The sequence below is a fragment of the Dioscorea cayenensis genome, chromosome 8, assembly GCF_009730915.1.
Source record: "Dioscorea cayenensis subsp. rotundata cultivar TDr96_F1 chromosome 8, TDr96_F1_v2_PseudoChromosome.rev07_lg8_w22 25.fasta, whole genome shotgun sequence".
Taxonomy (NCBI): domain Eukaryota; kingdom Viridiplantae; phylum Streptophyta; class Magnoliopsida; order Dioscoreales; family Dioscoreaceae; genus Dioscorea; species Dioscorea cayenensis.
In genome coordinates this window covers 1,582,204-1,604,257 of record NC_052478.1, presented here as the reverse complement: position 1 = coordinate 1,604,257, position 22,054 = coordinate 1,582,204, and the positions used below count along the sequence as shown (strand labels likewise).

Below are 22,054 nucleotides of genomic sequence, written 5' to 3'. Positions count from 1 at the left end.
GAAGCGATTTTTTTAAAGAAACCAATCCAAACATTACCTTATATTATTCAAGTTATCATACAAATAATGCAATGCATTTCAAAACAGCTCAGTTAATTAATTATAAACCATATACAATTTCAATAATTCTTTACTGAGAGTTGAAGGAGTTCCCTTATATATATATATATATATTTGACTTTTAGCTTCCAATAAACTCTTTCATTAATTGCTACTGTTTTTCAAGATATCAGTTAAACCTTTATGAACTCAGAGAACACAAAACATAAACATCTTATTCTCAAGCAAAGTTATAAGAAAAACGAGGCATACATAATTAAAACATAGAAAACAAAGAAGAAGAAGAAGAAGAAGAAGAAGAAGAAGAAGAAGAAGAAGAAGAAGAAGAAGAAGGTGAACAATATACATTCTCATGAACATGGATGAAAACATGCATGCATGTTCAACAACGTGAGAATGAAGACATGCAAGATCTTACAGTGGAGTGAAAACTCTTCCTCATAGTCTTCATTCTCCTCCCAACCTTAATCCTTAGCTTGCATAAAATGAGTCCTTTGAGACCTTGTCTCCTTCTTGAAATTATGTCTGCCTTTACCATGGTTTTGTTTATAATGTATTGTGCTTTCCTGTGTTTCTTCTCCTCTTCATTCTCCTCTTCTTCTATCCTCATGTATCTCATCCTCCTAATAAACATACTCTTATTGATATATATGAGATATATATAGATATATAGATCGAGAGAGATATTAAACCAAACTAAGAACTATATATATATATATATATATATATATAGGTGACAAAATTATATATATATAACACTATATATGAGGAACTAAAAACTAGAGAAAGAAGGACTAGTAAACTTATATGAGAAAAGGAGTTGCAAACGGAGCAGGTATATATACATTCATGAAGGCATCAGAGTACTTAGGGAGTTGGTTTGAGGGTAGGCTCATTTGGTGATGAAGCTTTGCATGCGGACCAATTGTTACTAGATAATAATAATAATATTAAAATAGAAGAAAATTGACTTTTTGTTTCTTTATTATTATTAGTAATTGTTATTCAGGGTTGATATAGAAAATATGTGATATGAAATGTCAATTCAAGCAATTATATATATTGTATCTTATAGGTAAGCAGAGCATGGGGTTGGCTATAAACATTAATATAATGGCAGTTAGAGTTTGATTGATGATTTGTATTTGGTTTTGTCTTGTTTCCTTCACAATTAATATATGATAAAAGTTTTCGTTGGAGATGGATTAATATGTTTGTTCATATAATAATTAATTAAACATTTGGAACAAAGTTTTAATTTCATTGTTGTTTTGATTGTCTAATATAGTTAAAAGTGTCATAAATATATATCATAATTAACCATGTATGGTTGGTTGGAAAAATGGCACCATTTCATTATTGCAACTAGAGTACTATGCTTTCATGTATTTATACTAACATAGCAACACCGACTAGTGGTGGCACCCACCATTTAAGTCATGAATGTTATTGTCTATCTGTTCTTTTGGCTCTCTAGATCCACATTTATTTGGCTGATATATAGAACAATGCATGCATTACCTCTCATGGGCATTACCCTATTTTTGTTTTCATAAAATGAATCGAACTAACAAACTATTTAAATGATATTTGATTGAAATAATGTTAAACTTGATAATAACACTAATTATTATAGTTCTGCTTAATTAGTTGCTAATTGAGTCAGCACGGATATTTAATTGGCTATCAATTAAATAATGAATAATTGAATGAAAGGCTTTACTTTGATAAGTAGGAGTAGGTTGCATATTAGTTATTTTTAGTTAAATATCATGAGCTAATTACCTTTGGTAATCATGCTCTGACTGATGGAATATCACATTAAATGGATTAAATGAAAATAAAAACATCAGTAATTAATCATGCATTACTCCATTTATCTTAGACATTAATGTAGTAACAGAAATGGTATTTCCATATCCTTCCCATGTTGTAATCAAACCAACAACCAACACTACTTTTCATGTATCAATGTATCATAACACCAGGCTGGATATGTATAGACATTAAAACACAAATTGGAGGCTTGAACATCTCCATATATTAAATCTGATAGAGACTCACATTTGCACCCATAAAACACTCTTATCCACCAAATAATAACCCAAACAACTACATTCTCAAATCCCAAAAGAACATCATCAACAAAAGAACAGAAAAACAAACAAGTACAAAATATAGCAAGACATGTATATATACTTGATTATCAACCAAAGAGAGGGATAAGCATAGCAAAATCGGTATTTTTACGACGAAGAGACATGTTGCAGTAATTCAATCTCTTATTGATGTTCCAATGAAAACAAGCTTGAACTCTTGAGAGACTTGATCTTATGGACTTTCTAAACCTTTTGATGCGCACACTGATCTTGGTTTTAAGTTTGCGAAGTGTAAGCTTGAAATGTTGGCGTTTTCGCCGAACTTCATCGGCTTCTTGGAGGACTTTGTTGATCATGTATTGAGCTCTCCGGTGTCTCAGCTCATCAGGGTCTTCTTTGGCAACTCTTGTGTAAGTGTTGGTCCTCATGAGGTTCATGTTTCAGAGAAAGAGAGATATAATGATTTCAATGCTATGATATATGTGTATATAATGGAATGCTTAAAATTATGGAAGCATGGATGGGTTTATATAAGGGCAGGGTGGCAAGGAGATCATGTAGGATGATAATATAAAGAGGGTAAAATAGTAATTAGAGATAGAGTGACATGGGACCATGCATGCACGTAGGGACAAGATGAGAGTCAGAGGTGATGGCTTGGAAGATGAAGATGATGATGATGATGATGATGATGGTGAGGACTTTTATTGGCCTGACTTAAACCTGGGTTAGAAGTTTTTTTTTTTAATAAATATGAATAAATCATAATTTTATAGGAAAAAGACGAAATTACAGGATAAAAATGAGAAGAAAAAAACTGAAGAAATCTCCCACCATAAATGAGACAAAAAAAAAGAACAATAAAATAAGTAAACAAAAATCAGTTGGATTGGCAAAAACTATCGTATGGTAATACAGACTTGCCTAAACTGTCAGGGGGGAGTAATCTAAACATGTGCTAAATCATAATTTGAGTTCGCCGGATTAATTTCCATATACCTTTTATATTACTTAATTTTAGCTTTAATTAATTAAGAAATTACTTTTATAGTTGAAGTTTGGATGATTGGTTTTAATGGTGTGTTTAATATGGTCAATAACAAATATAATACTGATTCTTTTCTTAATATTTGCTCGAGTTTGTTAGAGTTTGGTGGTTGTGACCAATTTTGGCTGGTTGACTTAGATAGGTTGAGGTCTTTGTTTAATTAATTTTAATTTACTTGAAGATTGAGTGTTAGTCTTTTCTTTTGAAAGGCATTCAAGAAATAATTCATCTTTTGTTTACCAATTCTCAATTGTCGAGACATATATCAACTCATTTTTATACCATAGCTTTTAATTTGTAATATCAATTTTTAAATTTGAAAAGTATACGAGAACTTATTATATGAGAGTTTCATATGTACCAGCACAATAATATAAGAATTGGTATTTTTATTTTTTTCTAAAAATTGAAAATTCGATTACATATTTGAACACATTTCTCAATAAATAGATGGATAATTTGCGGTGGATGTATTATTCATTATTATAAAAAAAAAAACTAGTTGATTTTCAACTCACAATATTAACAAACTATCATAACAAAAATGTGAATGGCAGTATGATTAAATCGCATAAGATCGATCAAGTAGAAGATTTGGCTTCATTTCAAAATATGATTAAGGATTTAGAGTGTGTGGGTGACTAACCTATATCATCATATATATGAATATAACATGCCGGAAATCGACAATTATAAAAACAACTAGATATATGCCCTTAGCAGAGGATACAAAAGGTACAGAATACAATAAACATGAGTCACTCTGTTTCAAATAGCTCTGTTTTAATACTGAGTGACTGAAGTAATGGTGGACCCAAGAGCTCTGTTCACTAAACTTCAGCAATCCATCATCTTTGTCTGCAGAAATGAAGTCAAAATAATCAAAACCAGTTGGCATTCATTTCATCTTCTTTGACCATTAAAAAGTTGGTGAGAACTAGTGTGTTTTTTTGGTGCTACAACTTGTAACCATTTCACACCAAACTTTGTTCATTCAGTCAGAGTTTATGGGCTGCATTGAAAAATGATACATAATGAACATGTTTCATGTGTGCTCTTTCTCAGCATCTCAATTAATTTTTTTTTTATTGTTATTATTTTATTTAATTTTACTTTATTTCTACAAGAGGAGATACAACATAGTTAAAATACAGGCTAGAATGATGTGTTTATTATCCACAACTAGAAGAAAATCTAAACAACAAAAATTTAAGATTGATTATCAGACTATGAAATCCATGATGCATCACACAAAACAATTTGGTGGTTTGGTTATGCATTCTTCCCTTTTAGAAAATAGATAGTTCGGAGAGTACTGTTATATTTGAAATCAAACTCTCAAACTTTGAGTAGTTATGGCATAACATAACATGAATTAATAGAAAGATTTTCATTTTGTTAATATGATTGAATGTATATCCATTGCCAATTTTTTTTTAAGTAAAAAAAAGAAGAAGGCATTTTTCACTCTTGATTCAATGTTTAAAAAACATACAGTATCATATTTAAGAGTGATTATCGTGGTTCATAACAAAACTTTTTCTATATAAAAAAAAAACATGTATAACTGAATCCAATTGATTCAACTGGCTAGAGACATTAATCTAAATCTTTCATATAGCATGCGGAGTGGTGTGAGTTCGAATTCTTGTTGAACAAATTAACTCACTGGTGATGTTGCACCCCCACATAAACGCTCACAAAGTGATGACGTGTTCGAGGTATTAACTCCCGCATGATAGAAATATTAATATGTGCTTGTTGTTTATGTTAAAAAAAAAATATGTATAATAATAAAACAATGTGAATTTTATTTTGAATGATGGAATTCATATCAATGTTATAGTTTTGATTTATGATTTATCTTGATGGTAAAATGCACATGAAAAGTATACATCCAGGAAGATGAGATAAACAAAAAATTTAATAGAAATTTTCTACAAGATGGCAAAGTATTTCTTTAGTTTAATAACCATTTTTTATTATATATATATATATATAATGTTTGAAAGATCCCAACGATTTTCCCTCTAATTAGCAGAAAATTTATTATTTTGGTTTTGTTCTAAAAATATTTTAGACATATCCATGATAAATTTTTAATCATTTTACATGACATCTAGTTAAATTATTAAAATTTTAAGAGATTAATAACTATTGTAATTGGTATACTATTATATATATTTATTCTTCAACAATCCTTTATTTTTGAGGGAGGGGCAGCGTTTATCACTTTTATTTAAAAAAAAAAAAAATCAGAAAATCTCAATTGATTGGAAAAATGGCTTCACTGAACTTATGACTAAACTTGATTTATAAACAATTGATTATTGTGGAACTTGTTATAAAAAAATAAGCAAAGCATGTATTTAATTTAAAGGCAAAGCATGTGTTGATAATCAAACGATCTATCTTGAAATCCCGAATCTCAACACAATACATCAACGGTCAAAGGGTTTTTAATTACAACTAATCACATCTTAATAAATAATTAATTATATATAATTTTATTCAATGATTCCATTCTCGCGTCCGCGTTATAAAAGCACGCTGTGTTATTCCGAGCTCTCTCTTTCCCGTGCTCGCGTCTAGGGTTAGGGTTTCTCTCGACCCTGTTTTTAGGGTTAGGGTTAGGGTTTTATCTCATCTCCTTCTCCGATCATCTAAGACGATGCAACCAGCCGGAGGGATGGCACCACCGCCGATGAACCAGCAGCATATGGCCCAGCCTCAGCAGCAGTGGGGAATGATGGCGCCTCCGCCGCCGCCACAGTACCAGCAACCTCCGCCGCCGATGTGGGGCCAGCAGCCGCCCCAGATCCCTCCGACGCAGCAGCAGCAGCAGCAGCAACAGTATCCGGCTCAGTACCAGGCTCCGCAAGCGCAGTACCAGGCGCCGGCGGCGCAACCGGCTTCGTCTGACGAGGTTCGGTCGCTGTGGATCGGGGATTTGCAGCATTGGATGGATGAGGCTTACCTTCAGAGCTGCTTTTACCAGGCCTTACAGAACGGAGAGGTTAGTCGTCTTGCTTTACTTTGTATCTTGTATTCTGAATCTCTGTGTTCCTCGCAGCTTTAGGGTTTCATGTAATGAATAAGATTTATGTTCTGATTGCTAGAATTTCTATGCTTATTGTTGATATAATTAAAAATTTAGGGAAGAACTATGGTGAAGTTTAATTTTAGGCGTGTTGTGTTGAGGGGAAGGACTATTAGATTGTGAAATGAGTTTTGTAGGTCGTTTTCATTGAAAAAGGATAGGATTTTCATATGCATTTGGGGCTCCATGGAAATATTAAAGGATACCTCTTCTCTGATTAAGTTTGAAATTATTTTGTTATTTTCATAGCAACTAAATGAGCCCTAATCAATAGTTACTTGTTTTTATTCTTGTTTCCTATTTCCATGTGAAGTTTGTAACATTTTGGGCTTTAGGGTTTCATGTAATGAATAAGGTTTATGTTCTGATTTCTAGAATTTCTATGCTTATTGTTGATATAATTAAAAATTTAGGGAAGAACTATGGTGAAGTTTAATTTTAGGCGTGTTGTGTAGAGAGGAAGGACTATTAGATTGTGAAATGAGATTCGTAGGTCATTTTCATTGAAAAAGGATAGGATTTTCATATGCCTTTGGGGCTCCATGGAAATATTAAAGGATACCTCTTCTCTGATTAAGTTTGAAATTATTTTGTTATTTTCATAGCAACTAAATGAGCCCTAATCAATAGTTACTTGTTTTTATTCTTGTTTCCTATTTCCATGTGAAGTTTGTAACATTTTGGGCTTTAGGGTTTCATGTAATGAATAAGGTTTATGTTCTGATTTCTAGAATTTCTATGCGTATTGTTGATATAATTAAAATTTAGGGAAGAACTATGGTGAAGTTTAATTTTAGGCGTGTTGTGTAGGGAGGAAGGACTATTAGATTGTGAAATGAGATTCGTAGGTCATTTTCATTGAAAAAGGATAGGATTTTCACATGCATTTGGGTCGTTATGAAAATATTAAAGGATACCTCTTCTCTGCTTAAATTTGAAGTTATTTTGTTATTTTCATAGCAACTAAACGAGCCCTAATCAATAGTTACTTGTTTTTATTCTTGTTTCCTATTTCCATGTGAAGTTTGTAACATATTGGGCTTTAGGGTTTCATGTAATGAATAAGGTTTATGTTCTGATTGCTAGAATTTCTATGCTTATTGTTGATATAATTAAAAATTTAGGGAAGAACTATGGTGAAGTTTAATTTTAGGCGTGTTGTGTTGAGGGGAAGGACTATTAGATTGTGAAATGAGATTTGTAGGTCGTTTTCATTGAAAATAGGATAGGATTTTCATATGCATTTGGGTCTCCATGAAAATATTAAAGGATACCTCTTCTCTGATTAAGTTTGAAATTATTTTGTTATTTTCATAGCAACTAAATGAGCCCTAATCAATAGTTACTTGTTTTTATTCTTGTTTCCTATTTCCATGTGAAGTTTGTAACATTTTGGGCTTTCCAATTGTGTCACAAATAAGAAACCATTCATGTGTGTTTTACTCCGGTTATTTTATTTGTGAGTTGTTAATATCTTAGACACTGCACACATGCAGTGGCAAGGGTTACTTGTTTCATTTCGCTTTAGTGCTTTAAAATGGGATTGCTTGCTCTTGTTTTTGTTAGAACTGAATTGTGCATTATTTTCTTGGTTTGTGGTGCTCCATCATGGCAGCTTCTTTCTGTTAAGATCATCCGCAACAAGCAATCTGGTCAATCGGAGGGTTATGGTTTTCTAGAATTTGTGTCACATGCCATTGCAGAATATTTTCTCCAAACATATAATGGTCAAATGATGCTTAATGTTGATCAAAATTATAGACTGAACTGGGCTTCACTGGGTGCGGGTGACAGGCGTGATAATTCTGCAGAGTATACAATATTTGTTGGAGATCTGGCCTCAGATGTCACTGATCACATGTTACAAGAGATATTTAAGAATGCCTACTCCTCTGTGAAAGGAGCAAAGGTTGTGACCGACCGAGTTACTGGACGTTCTAAAGGCTATGGTTTTGTTAGATTTGGAGATTTAAATGAGCAAACTCGTGCAATGACTGAAATGAATGGGGTTTACTGTTCTACAAGAGCTATGCGCATTGGGCCTGCAGCCAGCAAGAAGAGTGGAGACACCCAGCAACAATATGGTACAAAAGGTAGGGAAATGTGATTTAATTCTGAAATATTATATTTTGTGTGCCTGTGCATTTCTTGTATCCACTACGTAGTACTTACTGAGTATTTTGCAGGGAATATTAGAAGGTAATGCATGTGCTGATTCAAATGTTTTAATAGCCTTATAGTTGCTGCTTTGGTTGACTTGTTTCCATCTTTGGATGCTTGCATAGTAGCTTTGTTGGATGAACACTGTGTTGTGTTTAATTTTCCACTATTCAGTTGAGTGCTAATGTTCCCATTATCTTAGAAAGAGAAAGCATTGTTACTTCTCGAGCTGTTTAGAGATATTGCATTCCAGGCAGCTTTCCTTTGTGAAATTGGGGTAATCTAGGTAATTTTAAGTAATGAACTCTTATAAAATTCATGTTCTCTCAAAGCAGGGTGCAACGAGGTTATCTTCTTTTAGGGCCTGGAACTGATTTCGACCGAGATGCATGTCTCCTATAGTGCATGACAAAGTTAGGTCAGTGTTCCTGTTTATGTCATACTTGGTTCTTAGTTTCCTTTGACCTTCAATGCCTTCATAGTATTCTTTTCCATTTTCTTATATTCACAATTGTTCTTTTAGTCTTTATTTACCTTCACAGTTCCTCTTGATTAAAGTATTTGCTTTCCTTGAATTATTCTATATCCTTACATTTAGAGAATTCATGGTTGGCTTATATTGGCCATTATTTTCTTACTTCTTTATTTTCTAGTTGAACTTGTCTAAATGGTATTGTCAAGCTTTTTTCTCTCGGCAAATTTTTTCATTTCTATGGCATGATTGTTTCTTATCCAATTCTGTCTTGTTGTCCTGAACTTACTTTAGAAACAGTCTAGTCATCGGTCCAGGTGTCAGCATTTTCATGTTTGAGGAGCTTTTAGAAAATTGTCTTTTTTTATTTTTATTTTTCCTTTGTCTTTTTCTTTTTGGTTGGGAGTGTGCGCTGCAGTGAATCATCCATGGTTACAATGCATTTCGCCTAAGTTGTTTTCAGGCATGTTAAAATAAGCTTCAACTTTTAACTTATTATTAAGCATTTATTGCCCCTGCCTAGAATGTTTTTAGATCTAGTAGGTCAATCTTTACATTGGAGCACTTTGTTTGTGATGAAGGCATATCTTTTGGGAGTAAATGTTGAACGTTGTGAATCTTCAATAATATAAAGAGGTGTAACTTGGATACTCTTGTGAAGATGCCTTTATTTTCTTCTTTGATCTTATTGTGATGCCAGTCTCCAGGGCTACATAAGTTGTTGATCAACTTTTATCAACATGAAAATGCTATAATATTTCTGCTTCATCCAGGCTATAATATCAAGGTAAATGTATATGCCAGGATTTTCAAAGAAAAATGTTACAACATTTCTGCTCATTTAAGGCTGTGAGTTCTTTTATGTAGCAAGATTTGTTGAAGATTGGAAGTGAGTATGAGAGTTTTCATATTGATATTAACAATTTCGTGAACAATCTATATTTTGGTAGTATTTTTAGGTGTTTTTCATTGTAAGATGTTCTTGCCTATATATATATATATACATCTCCTATGGTAATCAATATGTGTGTGTGTGTGTGTGTGTGTGTGTGTGTTTTGCCAAATCTTGTAAAATTGCATCTGGGCTGTTAGTATTTGCAAAAGCTATTGAAAGAGTGAGTTTCATTCTGTTTCTATTTGCAGCTTCCTATCAGACAACTCAAGGGAGTGAGTCGGAGAGTGATCCAAACAATACAACTGTGAGTACATGGTCAGACTTATCTAACAATATTGTATACATTCATATTCTGATTGAACCATCGTCGACACAGATATTTGTTGGCGGGCTAGATCTGAATGTTTCTGAAGACCTTCTGCGCCAAACATTCAGCAACTATGGAGAGTTGGTGCATGTAAAGATACCTGCTGGCAAACGCTGTGGATTTGTTCAGTTTGCTAACAGGTTTGCTTTTAGTAGTCTTTTATGAGTCTCACATGAATTAATATCTTGATTGGAACCACTCTAATGTCATCATAAATAATGATCCCTTCAGAGCCAATGCTGAGGAGGCTTTGAAGGTTCTACATGGAACTCTTTTGGGAGGCCAAAATATCCGGTTGTCCTGGGGTCGCAGTCCCAATAAGCAGGTTAACTTTTGTTCTAACAAAAGGTCTTTTTTCTTCTTGTTTTTAGTAAACTTGAATGTTTTGATTTTATGTTTTACAATTCAGCCCCAACAAGATCAGAACCAATGGAATGGTTCCAACTATTATGGTTATCCGCAAGGGTACGATACATATGGTTATGCCCCTCCACCTGCTCAAGATCCAAACATGTATGGTTATTCAGCATACCAAGGATATGGAGGCTATCAGCAACAACAGGTAGTCTAATTTTCCTTTTATTCAAGTTTTTCTTTTCACATATTTCCCAGAATTCATCTTGTAGGAGGACCTACTGGTTTTCTTTATTTTTGATCTTGAACTGAATTATTCTGCAGTGATTAACAACTAGAACATGGGAGAGGAGATGATTCTTGAAATATCATGTGTGATCTAGATCAGGGTGGCCTGCTGGTTTGTAACCGGTGGGAGATGTGGTTTGCAGTTTGCTTATGCTGCGCAACTTGCTTAAAACTTATATTTTTCAATTTTCTTTTGTGGGTTTAAAAATGAGTAGTACCCTTTTAAGACTGGTATAGATTTGTTTGCTCTGTGTTTGCCAGCATGTTTTAATGTGAGAATTTTGTTGCTCGACCCTTGCTATTGTGCATTTTGCTTGGTAACATTTGCTCTCAATATCTTATCCTTATTAAATGAAAAAATAAAGCTGAGCTTCCTGTCTCCTCCTTAAACCAAAAATAAAATTTATGAACGTTTTTTATCCAAATAAAATCAAAAGTTCAAAAATTTGCAAAATTAAATTTCAATTAACGATATCAATGTGTTATCAATAGATTTTATTAGCAGCTTGTTTGTGACAATAGACGGCAAGAGCACGGAGCTGATAGTATGATTTCTCTTGGAGGTTCACTTAGGATTCATTTTGAACTAATATATTAGTATAGCATAATATTGGTTTACAAAAATTAATAAAATGACAACCATTGCGTAGTGTAATGAATTTGTCACACAGCTGTGAGTGGGTAGGCGGTGTAGAGTGTTCATCATAAATAGTACTTGTGTTTAGGAACATTGGATAAATATTACTGCTATAGTATTATGCGTGGGGTTTTAATCTTATGTATGCCCACCCACTTTACATTAATGTTATGCTATACTAATATATATTTATATATGTGTGTATGTATTGGTTGTATCAGGGAGAGATGTCTGTAAGGATTTTTGAGGGTTGATTTGATTGGAGGATAAGAAATACGCTAAAAACAAAATTCTTTCAAATATTGTATCGGGTTAGTCTGAACAACCTTGAATATTTTATTTTATTTGTCAATTTTAAAATCTTAACGTTAATTAATCAATTTGACTGAACCAAGCGAGACTGATAATTTTCCCAACGATCAACCAACTAAAACATTGATTACACGACACTCCAGTTCTGGAGTACACTTTCACCAACAGACTACAAAAGCAAATTATAAAATAATTAATTATATTAAGCATAAGATCATTACCAAGAAAAATATTATTGTTCAACTACACCATAATAATACAAAAATCAAGAACTCAGACCACACCTTATGAAATTGCAAGAGTTTCCTTTTTTACTTAGCCTCCCTAAAATTAACTCACAAAATTGAAATCTGAACATGTACTCAGTAGTGAAGCACATTTTGCACCCAAAAAATACAGAGGATAAAACATTCATCAAGAATGCATGGAATTCAATAACTTGAGCGCCAGTTCTTCCTGCTCAGCTATAGATACTGAATCTGTTTTTAGTCTCACATCCTCCCTCTTCTCATTTGCATCATCATCATCACTATGGAAATACAATTTCGATTTCTTAGGTACTCCACTCTCAGTTTCATCCACATCAAGACCATCATCATCCTCCTCATCTTCTTCCCTCCGTCTTTTCAGCTTCATCTTTTCTTTGGTTCTCTTTTCCCGAAGACGTTGCCTATGCAAAACCTTATCCTCCTTGTCCCGTTGTTTCATTTCTTCTTTCAGCTTCTCGTATCTTTCCTTCACTGCAAGAAAAAAAAAAGAATAAGGAAAATTAAAGAGTGGAAGTTAATTTGAGTCAGGATCACTATGATTGACATCAATAATAGTCCTATTATACAGAAGATAGCAAACCTTTATCAAGCCGAACCAGGACATCTACGTGTTGTGTGTCGGCCAAAGCAGCAAGAGGCGGAATGATATTGCCCTCATCATCATATTTTATCCTGGTACCAATCGGCCTGAGTACATTGATCTTCAGTTTCTTTTTCTTTGGCTTCTTGAGTGGAAAACTGTAGCAATAACAAGGAAAAACAATATTAGCACAGAATACAGCGATGAGGAAAATACTGATGATGAAGATGCCTCAAGATCAGAGAACATACACAGCAGCTGGGTTGTCTTCAATTTCTACAGATGACTCCTTTGGGAAAAGAACATCATCTTCTGCTTCTTCCAAACCTTTCTAAATGTTGTTTTTCATCAGAAGCAGGTCTTGATCCATCCTCATTGTTCTCAGAATCAGTGGTTTCTTCAGATTCTGTATTCTTTTTCGTCTTCTGTTGTATGAAACGTACCTTTGGAGTCATGGGTAGGCCCAATGATGCAGCAAAATCATCTATAGGCAATTTGAACAAATCGAAAACTTCTTTGTCCTTTTGCTTCTTAATAGATCTCAAATATGTTTTGAAGGCACCCTTGGCTAACTCCATCAAGGTGGGAAACTTAACTAGTAATGATGATAACAACCCCGAAATAGATTGCATCCTTTGTGTGTTAGCCTGATAAAAACCAAAAGTCAGTTAAAGTTGTAAACAGCAATTCCTTCACTAAATGTGCTGGATGCCAAATCCAACACAGTTGAAGTTATTAAAAGACACCAGCCAACAAAGCCAGGCATGGTATTGAGCATAATAATATCACATATCTGATTATAAGTGAACCCTAGTAGAAGGATTTTTAAGGTTTGATAACAGGCACTGGAATTAATTTGCAATGAAAAAGCTGTAATAGGTGTTCTCCACCTATTAAACCAGTCTAACGCATCCTGGATGTAACTAACCAACTAAAATAAAAGCAAGCAAGATCTCACCTTCCTTAGTTGTATCGGTATCTTAGGCTCAACAGCTTGTAATTTTCTAAACATTTCCAGTTCAGAAGGCAGTAGGAATAAAACTGATTTTCCCTCAGAAGCAAAGCGAGCAGTACGGCCAACTCGGTGAATATAAGCTGGGATGTCTTCAGGGCAATCGAGCTAAGGATAGACAGCAATTAGGCAAAATATTTTTCCTTTAAGCACAGCAATTTCGAAAACTACTACTCACCTGGACCACCCAGTCAACTGCAGGAAAGTCAAGTCCTCTGGATGCCACATCCGTTGAAAAGAGAACAGAAGTTTCCTCACAAAACTGAGAATATATTGCCATTCTCACAATTTGCTTCATCCTACCATGCAAACATTTCAGAGGGATTCCTGGCCGTAGTTTTTTGAATGTTTCATAGACAAATTTAACCTATACAAAAAAACACAGCAATTCTAAATATACAACACTTGCAAGAACAAAAGCCGCACACACTCAAGCAAGCAAAATTTCCAACCAGGGACAATCATGCACTCATGCTGCACACTAATCAATCAAACCAGAAACTTGCACAATTGCAAAAGTTCGCATCAAGTTGGTCATATTATGTGCTGCATCGATAAAAGAACAAAGAGATAGAGGAAAAACCAGCATTACCTGCTTGCAGGTTGAAAGGAAAACAAGAATCTTGGAACGAAGATGTGATTTGATGAAGCTCCAGAGCATACTTAACTTCTGGTCAAGAGGAACTTCCATTGCAATTTGTTTTAGCCGTTCAGGAGTGGCTGTCACAGATTCTGCATGCACACTAATGTACTCTGGGTCCTTTAAGCTTAGCCTTGCAAGGTCTTTAACTGATTTAGTCTGCGTAGCAGAAAAGAGCAAGGTCTGCCGGTGCTTTGGAAGCTGAGATATAATTGCATCTACCTCATATCTGAAACCAGCATCAAGAATTCTATCGGCCTCATCAAGCACTAAAATCTGTCTCCTGGCCAGGAATACAAAGTAAAAAATCAAAATTAATATTGGTTATTAATTCTAATAAGCCTATTTTCAGTTCACCTAGAAAACCCAAATATATATTGACCTGCAGCTCTGAACACTCAAAATTTGGAGTTTCATTCATGTGCTGGAGAAGCCGACCAGGGGTACAAACTAAGATGTTAAGAAAGTTGACACGTTCCTTTTCAGCTTCAACATCTTTCCGCCCACCAATTAAAAGGCCTGCACTCAGACTATGATATTTCCCCACAAATTTGAACTCCTCGAAAAGTTGACCAGCCAATTCCTTGGTAGGGGATATTATGATACACCCCACCCCATCCTCAGGGCCCCATCTTGCTCTGTATAGCTTTTCTAAAACCTTTAAAAATTTGAACACCGTTTTAACCAAGGAGAAAATATCAATTACGACATACTCAAAGACAAAAGTTATATAAGTGTGTATAAACATAAATGGAGTAAATGCAAGTGAACCATGTCAAAGGATTGAGGAAACCAACATAGTTCATAAGTTTCTGACAATATGATTTGCAGCAGTTAACCTCAAAGTCAGACGATAACATGCTTAAAATGACATCAATTGAAGGGAGACTGCACAATGATCTCCAGCAAAGAATCACCATAAGTTTAGATGATCACTTTCAGTGAACCCCATCCAATACACTTATACACTGTTCGGTAAGACTAGGATAACCCAACTGAGATCAGTTTGGTGATTTCTGGCTTGAAATCAAGTTTTCATTTCTTATTTACTTCATCCTACTATTTAATTTTAATTTTCTTTTTGAATAGTTACTATTTAATTTTTCAAAGCCGGACATTCAAGTTCTATGAAATAGTTCTAAGAAATCAAATCTCACTGTGTCAATGGCAAGCAATGTTTTCCAAAACAAGAGGGGAAAAAGCAAGAAACTTTCATCGAGAGCAGTCCATGGCGCAAATAAACGTTTTTGAATACGTAAAACACTTGTTATCGTCTAAGGAAGGGTTATTTAAACAATCTCACAAGAACCACGAAAATACTAGCTATCTACCAAAAAGACGAAATTAAAGCACCACTGCAATGAAAACAAATACCGGGATGATGAAAGCCAAGGTTTTTCCAGATCCGGTCTTTGCAGCGCCGAGGACATCCCGTCCAGAGAGGGTGTGCGGAAGCGAAGCACGCTGAATCTCACTCATCTCAGTGTACTTGCGCTTGAGCCCGTCCTTGGTCTTCTGCGATATCGGGAGCTGTTGGAAGAGCTTGCAACCTACGTACGGCGAGAACCCACCGTCCGCCAAGCGACCAACCGGCGCGGAAGGAGGCGGTGGAGGAAAAGCGAGGGGGTTAGAGCCCGAATCAGGCTTCCCGGACTCGATCCAGGCATCAAGGAGTTCGATCTCCTCCACCTCCGAGAGCCTTCGCTGCTTGCGAGCATTGGATTTCTTGGTTTTGGGGTTCCTCATCAGGGTTTCGCGGGATCGAAGGAGTGGATACGAGAAGACCAAGGATTGAGCTGCTAGGGTTTAAGAGAAATCCATTTTTAGGGTTTTAGATCATCGTGATGGCGCCGCCCTATTGTGATTGAGCCGAGCCGAGCCGAGCCGTATAGAACAGATGTTCATGATTTGGTAATTGAACTTAACTAGTTAATCATCATGCCCAAAACGGGCTTTAAAACTAGAATATATAAACCATGAAATATAAAATATATATATTTTTGGTTTTTTAATTATGTAATATATTACCATTATAATTAAGAATAAGCTTGGCTCCGAGCCAGACCGAGCCTTCAGTTCGGCTGCAAAAGCATATCATCGCATCCTACCATCACAACCGTTAATCAAACTTTGAGATCAGTGCACGAAATCAAATTACGCCGGTTACGCTTCACGAGGGAACTTCGAGGCCTTGAGGCCCAAAAGTTCCCGTGCTAGACCACGTTAACGAGAGTCTCTTTTCCTCTTGTGACCAATAGAAACACGCCACGTGCACGCTGCGGGTTTTCCGTCGAATCTTCTCATGATCCAATGCGCAAACAAACGAAGCGCATCAGACCATCGAACAGAAAGAGAGAGAAAGAGAAAGAGAGAGAGAGAGAGGTTGCGCTCTGGTGGGGTGGGAGATGGGAGCGAAGCGAGGGGGAGGAGAGGAGGAGCGGGCGAACGAGAGCTCGATGATGCCATCGCTGCTGTTCACCACCATGTGTCTCATTGGCCTCCCTGTCGAGGTTCAGGTCACTGATGGATCCATCTTCTCCGGCGTCTTTCACACTGCCCGTCTTGAGCTAGGTTATGGTATGCTTAATCACCATCCTTTAAATCTGATCATTGGCTCAGGTTTTTTGTTATGTTAAAGGAATGGGTTGGGTTTTGATCCTGTTTGGTGATTTATTGGTCTAATTTTATATGTTTCGAGATAAATTTGATGGATCTGGAGTGGTAGCTTTCTTGTCTGGATTTGGGTTTATGAATTCATGTGGAATACTTTGCAATTTTATTTGTTTTAAGAATTGATCTGGTTTTTATTGCATGTGATGATCTCAGGTCTGCTCCTATCGTTAGCTATCTTGATGTTGTTAATTCTCAATGTTATGATCATTGGTGTCATTTCAGCATTGACATTCTTGGATTGCCAAGTTTGGTGTTTTTTTTTAGCATTTTTGTGATCTGTGAATTGATGTTGGTTTATTCAATTTTGTGCCTTTAGTCGGCTTTATCTGGTTTGATTGGATTTTGTCGGATTTGCTGGTGCGTAGGAGTTGTTTTGAAGAAGGCAAGGAAGATTGTGAGGGGGAATTCTGAGACAAACTTACCTCTTGGAGCTTTTGTGGACACTCTAGTCATTCTTTCGTCGGACCTTGTGCAAGTAGTTGTGAAGGTCGGTCCTTTCATGTTCCTTTTTGTGTATTGGATTCAATGTTTGTTTCATGTCCAAGCATGCCATTTTTTTTATTGCAGGATTTTGTACTTCCTGCTGAAGGGATTGTCAGTGGTGTCAATAGGAATGAAGTTGAAACTGCCAGAGGAGTGCTTGAGTCTGGTGTTTGCAATGAAGGTCTGGAACAAAATTTTGGGAAGATGGTGATTAGAAATAATGCTACGTTGAGGTACCACGTGAATGGATATTGCCTTCATCAACTTTTGGTTTATTCACATAGCTTCTGCATCGTTTTCCAAACTAGCTGTTCTTTCTTCTTTTTTTGTCTCTGTGTTGATCTCATATAAGGGACCTAGACTGGCATGGAAATATGTGAGGAATTTTAAAGAGAAGCAATTGGGTTGAACCAGTTCATGACTCCAACATTTGGTAATTTAGTGAAGGTTCGATGGTTGTGATTATAAAGGATGCACAATAGACAATCTTCTCTGTGTAAATCCCTATTATAATTCTCTATGTAGGAATGTTCTTTTTGTGTGAGTGTTGGGTTGCAAGTTGAACAATTTTAGTAAATTCTCATTTCTCATGATATATTGCACAACCTCCTCATTTGCCATATTCAACATCCTTCACATGGAGAATAATTTTGCTCTTAATTCATATTATAATGTTTACGATTGGAAAGATTTGTATATGCAAATTTTGTGATTTTAACTTTAAGTTGTTGAATTTATCTTTAATCATCTATCTACTTGACTGACAGACATGCCAGGAAAGACATAGCTCCAGGAAGTATTGGTCTCTTCTGAACACAACCATGAGCTTCCAGTGGTAGACACAGCAAACTAGCTGACCTTGATTAATTTGTATCACCTGTTGATTAGCTTTTTTTGTTCTCTTGGGTAATTAAGATCCATTTGGTCTTTTTTGCAGATGGTACACATGGAGCAGTGTTCCACTAAAGGTGAGTCTTGAGTTTTCCTCATCATATCTTCTAGTCATGATAGGGCATTTGATAGTGTCTATGATGCAGTGGATGCATGCATTTCTCAAGCAACTTCTTCGTGTGAAAACCATGTGGAGATCTCGTCCAAGGTTCCAAATGAATCAGGCTCTTTTATCCCTGGTTCAGGGCCTTCTAGGCGAGAAGGCTCTGAAAACAATTCTTTGGCAGTGACCAACTCCCCCTCACCAGATTGTCACAATTCAACTGCTACATCTCCCTCTGTTTCATCTGTGGATTCTAAGTTATCTTTATTTCCTGGTCAGTTAACATCTTCCAATCCGCCAGCTACAACAACCAACTTAGTTGGTTATGAAAGTGTCAAGGTAAGATGAACACTATATTTGTATTGAAACTTGGAGGACTACTCTATGAATATAGACTTGAATGTTATATGTAGTTTGTTTCATTTTTGCCATACATGCACTATACATTTGAGCAGTGATTGAGATTGTAACTTGGGCAGACAAGATGCTAGAAACCATAATTGTTAGATAATTGTGCTTATTGAAATTGATTGTGTTTTGGATGGATTAAGTAAATCTAGAGCAAAAGTTAGCCAAATAAAATGTTCATTATGATCAGCAACAATGTATACACTGACAAGCTGGTGTCTTAACATATTTCATAAATATCTTCACTCTATGATGTGTATTGATATGTATGCTTATGCTTTATATTACTTGTGACAATCTAGATTCTAGATGCTAACAATGAAAATTTAACAGGAATTTAAGCTCAACCCAGAAGCCAAAGTTTTTACACCTTCATTTGCAAATGCCCGACCAACACCCACAGAAAGGCCGACTTTGGCAAATGCATGCTATTCCGAAATTCCTTCTGCAGTCCCCATGGCTGGTACACAACCAGGAGCTGAGTTAAACTCCTTTATGAACACCCCATCAATGTTGACTAAATTCATCCAGTATAATAACTTGGTTGCTGGACCCAGTAACCTTGGTCAATATTCTGGGCATGTAAGTCCTTATCCTTCTTATGACAACTTCATAATGGATAAAAAGGACCATCCATTTGTTCTTTTTTTTCTTAATTGGTTGCTAGGACAGTGTTTTCTTGTCTGTTTTAATAAAACCTGCAGTTATCTCTGGTTGAAACGTTTCTTACTACGGCATCATTTGATTTATGAACATAAGATGTCTTCATTTTCTGCAATACCTTATAATGTGCGTGCTCCATTAGCCTTTTGTGTTCACTGGGTTTAGTCATATCATCAAATCTTTTCTGGTCCAATTTTCTGGTATGTCATATCATGCTTATTTTGAAAGCTCTATTACAAAATTGTGAGACTGAGTTAATAGAACTTGAAATCGATATTTCACTTCTTCTATTCAAACCCTTATTCGAATTTATTTTTCTATAGATTGCTGCTAACATCAGGCAGCCACCGGTTAGATTTGGCAGTCAGTATCATCCTCTTCAATCTGGACCTACCTATGTACATCCAAACTCTCAAACGGTAAGTTGTCTGTTAATCATCTTTGTTGTAACTTTACCATTTCCTTATTCTTTGTATAGTTGACAGAGTAGCATGCTGAATAATTTTGTCATACTCGGTATTCCTTTTCATTATTTTCTTCCTCTTGTTAGGTTATGGTCAGCCGATTGGGTCAGCTTGCATATGTGTCTCCGATTTCTCGGGTATCTAATCTTATTCAAATATGTGTCACCATGATATATAAAACATACAATTAATGTAAATTTCACTTGGAATCGATGCTCACATTTCTCTTTAGCTTTTTTTTATTTTTATTTTTAATTTCAATGATTTTGTTTCTTTTACCTTACTGGATTATTTTAGTTAATTGTGCCCAGTAAGTTAATTCAATTCTTTGTGATTTAAGGATGTTGTTCAAGGAACACTTGCTCTGCCGCAAGGACTGCCGCATCCCCTTTTAACTCCGTATCAAGCTCATGTCCCAAAGTTTCAAGGTACTTATGCCAAACTTGTATCTTGATAGTCTTTGCAAAGACAGATGACTATTAATTTTCATTCTTCCTTTACTCTTGAGTTAATGCGATGAATTAGACATCCACTAAAGCACTGTTTTTTTCTGCACTTAAATTTGAGGTATGAAATATCCTCTATAGGAAATCACTTGTCATAGACATGACCACACTTTTCTGGAGGTTTTCCAATGAGATGCATATATATTGGTATCAAGGGCTTGTGTGAGCAATTCTGTGCCTATCCCTTCTACCCATCCTTTAAAGTTGAAGTTTCATTGCTAGGATAAGCTTATTGATAAAGTAGCAGTAACATGAAGGGAAAGTTGCCTTGAATGTAACCGTCGAGTTTTCTACTTTTCTTCATATGTCAAGTTTGATTTGTCTTAGTTGCAGAGACCAAATTTTGCAAAAATTTTAGGCGTATGTGTATAGTTGAACGTCATTATTCATTGTCTTGTTTGATGAAAGGTAAAAGCCTTTTAACTCCATTTTTTATCTATGTGGAACGTATTTGTCGTGCCAGGTACTTCAGCGCAGCCATTGCCACTCTGTGTGACGCCTTCGCCACCTCTCATAGCCAGTGTCAACCAACCTTTTCTGGTGCCAAACCAAACTCACTTCTCGCATCCCTTCCCCAATGTCAGATCTATTCCCCTCCCTGGATCTAATGGAATTTTTGTCAGCAAGTTTCATTGAGGGTTTATTTTTAACCTCTGTGAATTTTGACCATTATTCAATTCTACAACAAGAAAGCAAATCATTCAACAAAGTCTGCTTGCTAGAAAGCTCAAGAAATCCCCAATTTTTCCTCACAGATCTGAATCTCACTCTGCATTTGTCTGGCGCTGCTAACTTTTTTTTTTAGTCCATGATTGCAGCGGCCATCACAGATCAGTCTTGTTCTAGAACTCTTAAGCAAAATAGTTATTTGATTTGCAGGAAATGTACTCTTTGGATTAATAAGCAAATATTATTTGTTAATGTGAATTCTATTCAATTTTGCAATTGGGAAGGTCATGCATTAGTCAGAGTTTATTTGTTAATAGGTTGTGGATTATTACTTAATGAAAATGTCAAGATTATAAGGCCAGAATAAAAAAATAAAAAAAATAGAGACAATGTGATAAATGTGAGTTGATTTAATTTCTTGTAAAACAAAACATTCAGAAAACGTGAAGGCCTAGCTATTTTATGCGATCAATCTATGAGCGATATTTGCAGGGGCATTGTTGCAAAAATTAAAAGAAAAAGACATTTTCCTTAGTATCCCTTGAATTGAAATTATTTGCATCCTATGTGACATGTAGATTATATGAAAAAGACTACTTGCAAATTAAAAAAAAAAGAGAAAAATTTTACTCATTACATATTTGAATTAAAATTATTTACAATTTATTCAACGGCTAGCAGAGAAGAAAAAAAGACTTGGATTTAGACTTCTTGAATTTAAATTATTTGCGCATCTTATGCAACATGTAGATTATATGAAAAAGACTATTTGCAAATTAAAAATAAAAAATAAAAGAGAAATTTTACTCATTACATACTTGAATTAAAATTATTTACAATTTATTCAACGGCCAGCAGAGAAGAAAAAAAAGACTTGGATTAAGAATTTCAAATTTTACAG

At 35.3% G+C, this 22,054-nt stretch overlaps 3 protein-coding genes across 3 annotated transcripts; 2 read left to right on the top strand and 1 right to left on the bottom strand.

The window, feature by feature from the left end:
- Positions 1-5,772: 5,772 nt before the first annotated feature.
- On the top strand, positions 5,773-11,137 carry LOC120266961 (polyadenylate-binding protein RBP45). Its single transcript, XM_039274620.1, has 7 exons — positions 5,773-6,223; positions 7,923-8,400; positions 10,083-10,138; positions 10,211-10,341; positions 10,433-10,526; positions 10,611-10,763; positions 10,880-11,137. The coding sequence occupies exons 1-7, from the start codon at positions 5,879-5,881 to the stop codon at positions 10,880-10,882; spliced, it is 1,260 nt and encodes a 419-aa protein (XP_039130554.1). The 5' UTR covers positions 5,773-5,878; the 3' UTR covers positions 10,883-11,137.
- Positions 11,138-12,002: 865 nt separating this feature from the next.
- Positions 12,003-16,039, bottom strand: LOC120267664 (DEAD-box ATP-dependent RNA helicase 32). The gene is given in 9 exon segments (XM_039275335.1): positions 12,003-12,532; positions 12,642-12,799; positions 12,893-12,969; positions 12,971-13,288; positions 13,600-13,761; positions 13,832-14,020; positions 14,246-14,569; positions 14,676-14,951; positions 15,668-16,039. Coding segments are annotated over 9 exon segments (2,202 nt in total). The 3' UTR covers positions 12,003-12,206.
- Positions 16,040-16,648: 609 nt separating this feature from the next.
- Positions 16,649-21,411, top strand: LOC120266830. The gene is made up of 10 exons (XM_039274482.1): positions 16,649-16,870; positions 17,332-17,453; positions 17,534-17,719; positions 18,387-18,417; positions 18,487-18,782; positions 19,185-19,433; positions 19,838-19,933; positions 20,065-20,115; positions 20,319-20,406; positions 20,948-21,411. Exons 1-10 carry the CDS (start codon positions 16,699-16,701, stop codon positions 21,118-21,120), a joined length of 1,464 nt encoding a protein of 487 aa, XP_039130416.1. The 5' UTR covers positions 16,649-16,698; the 3' UTR covers positions 21,121-21,411.
- Positions 21,412-22,054: the final 643 nt, after the last annotated feature.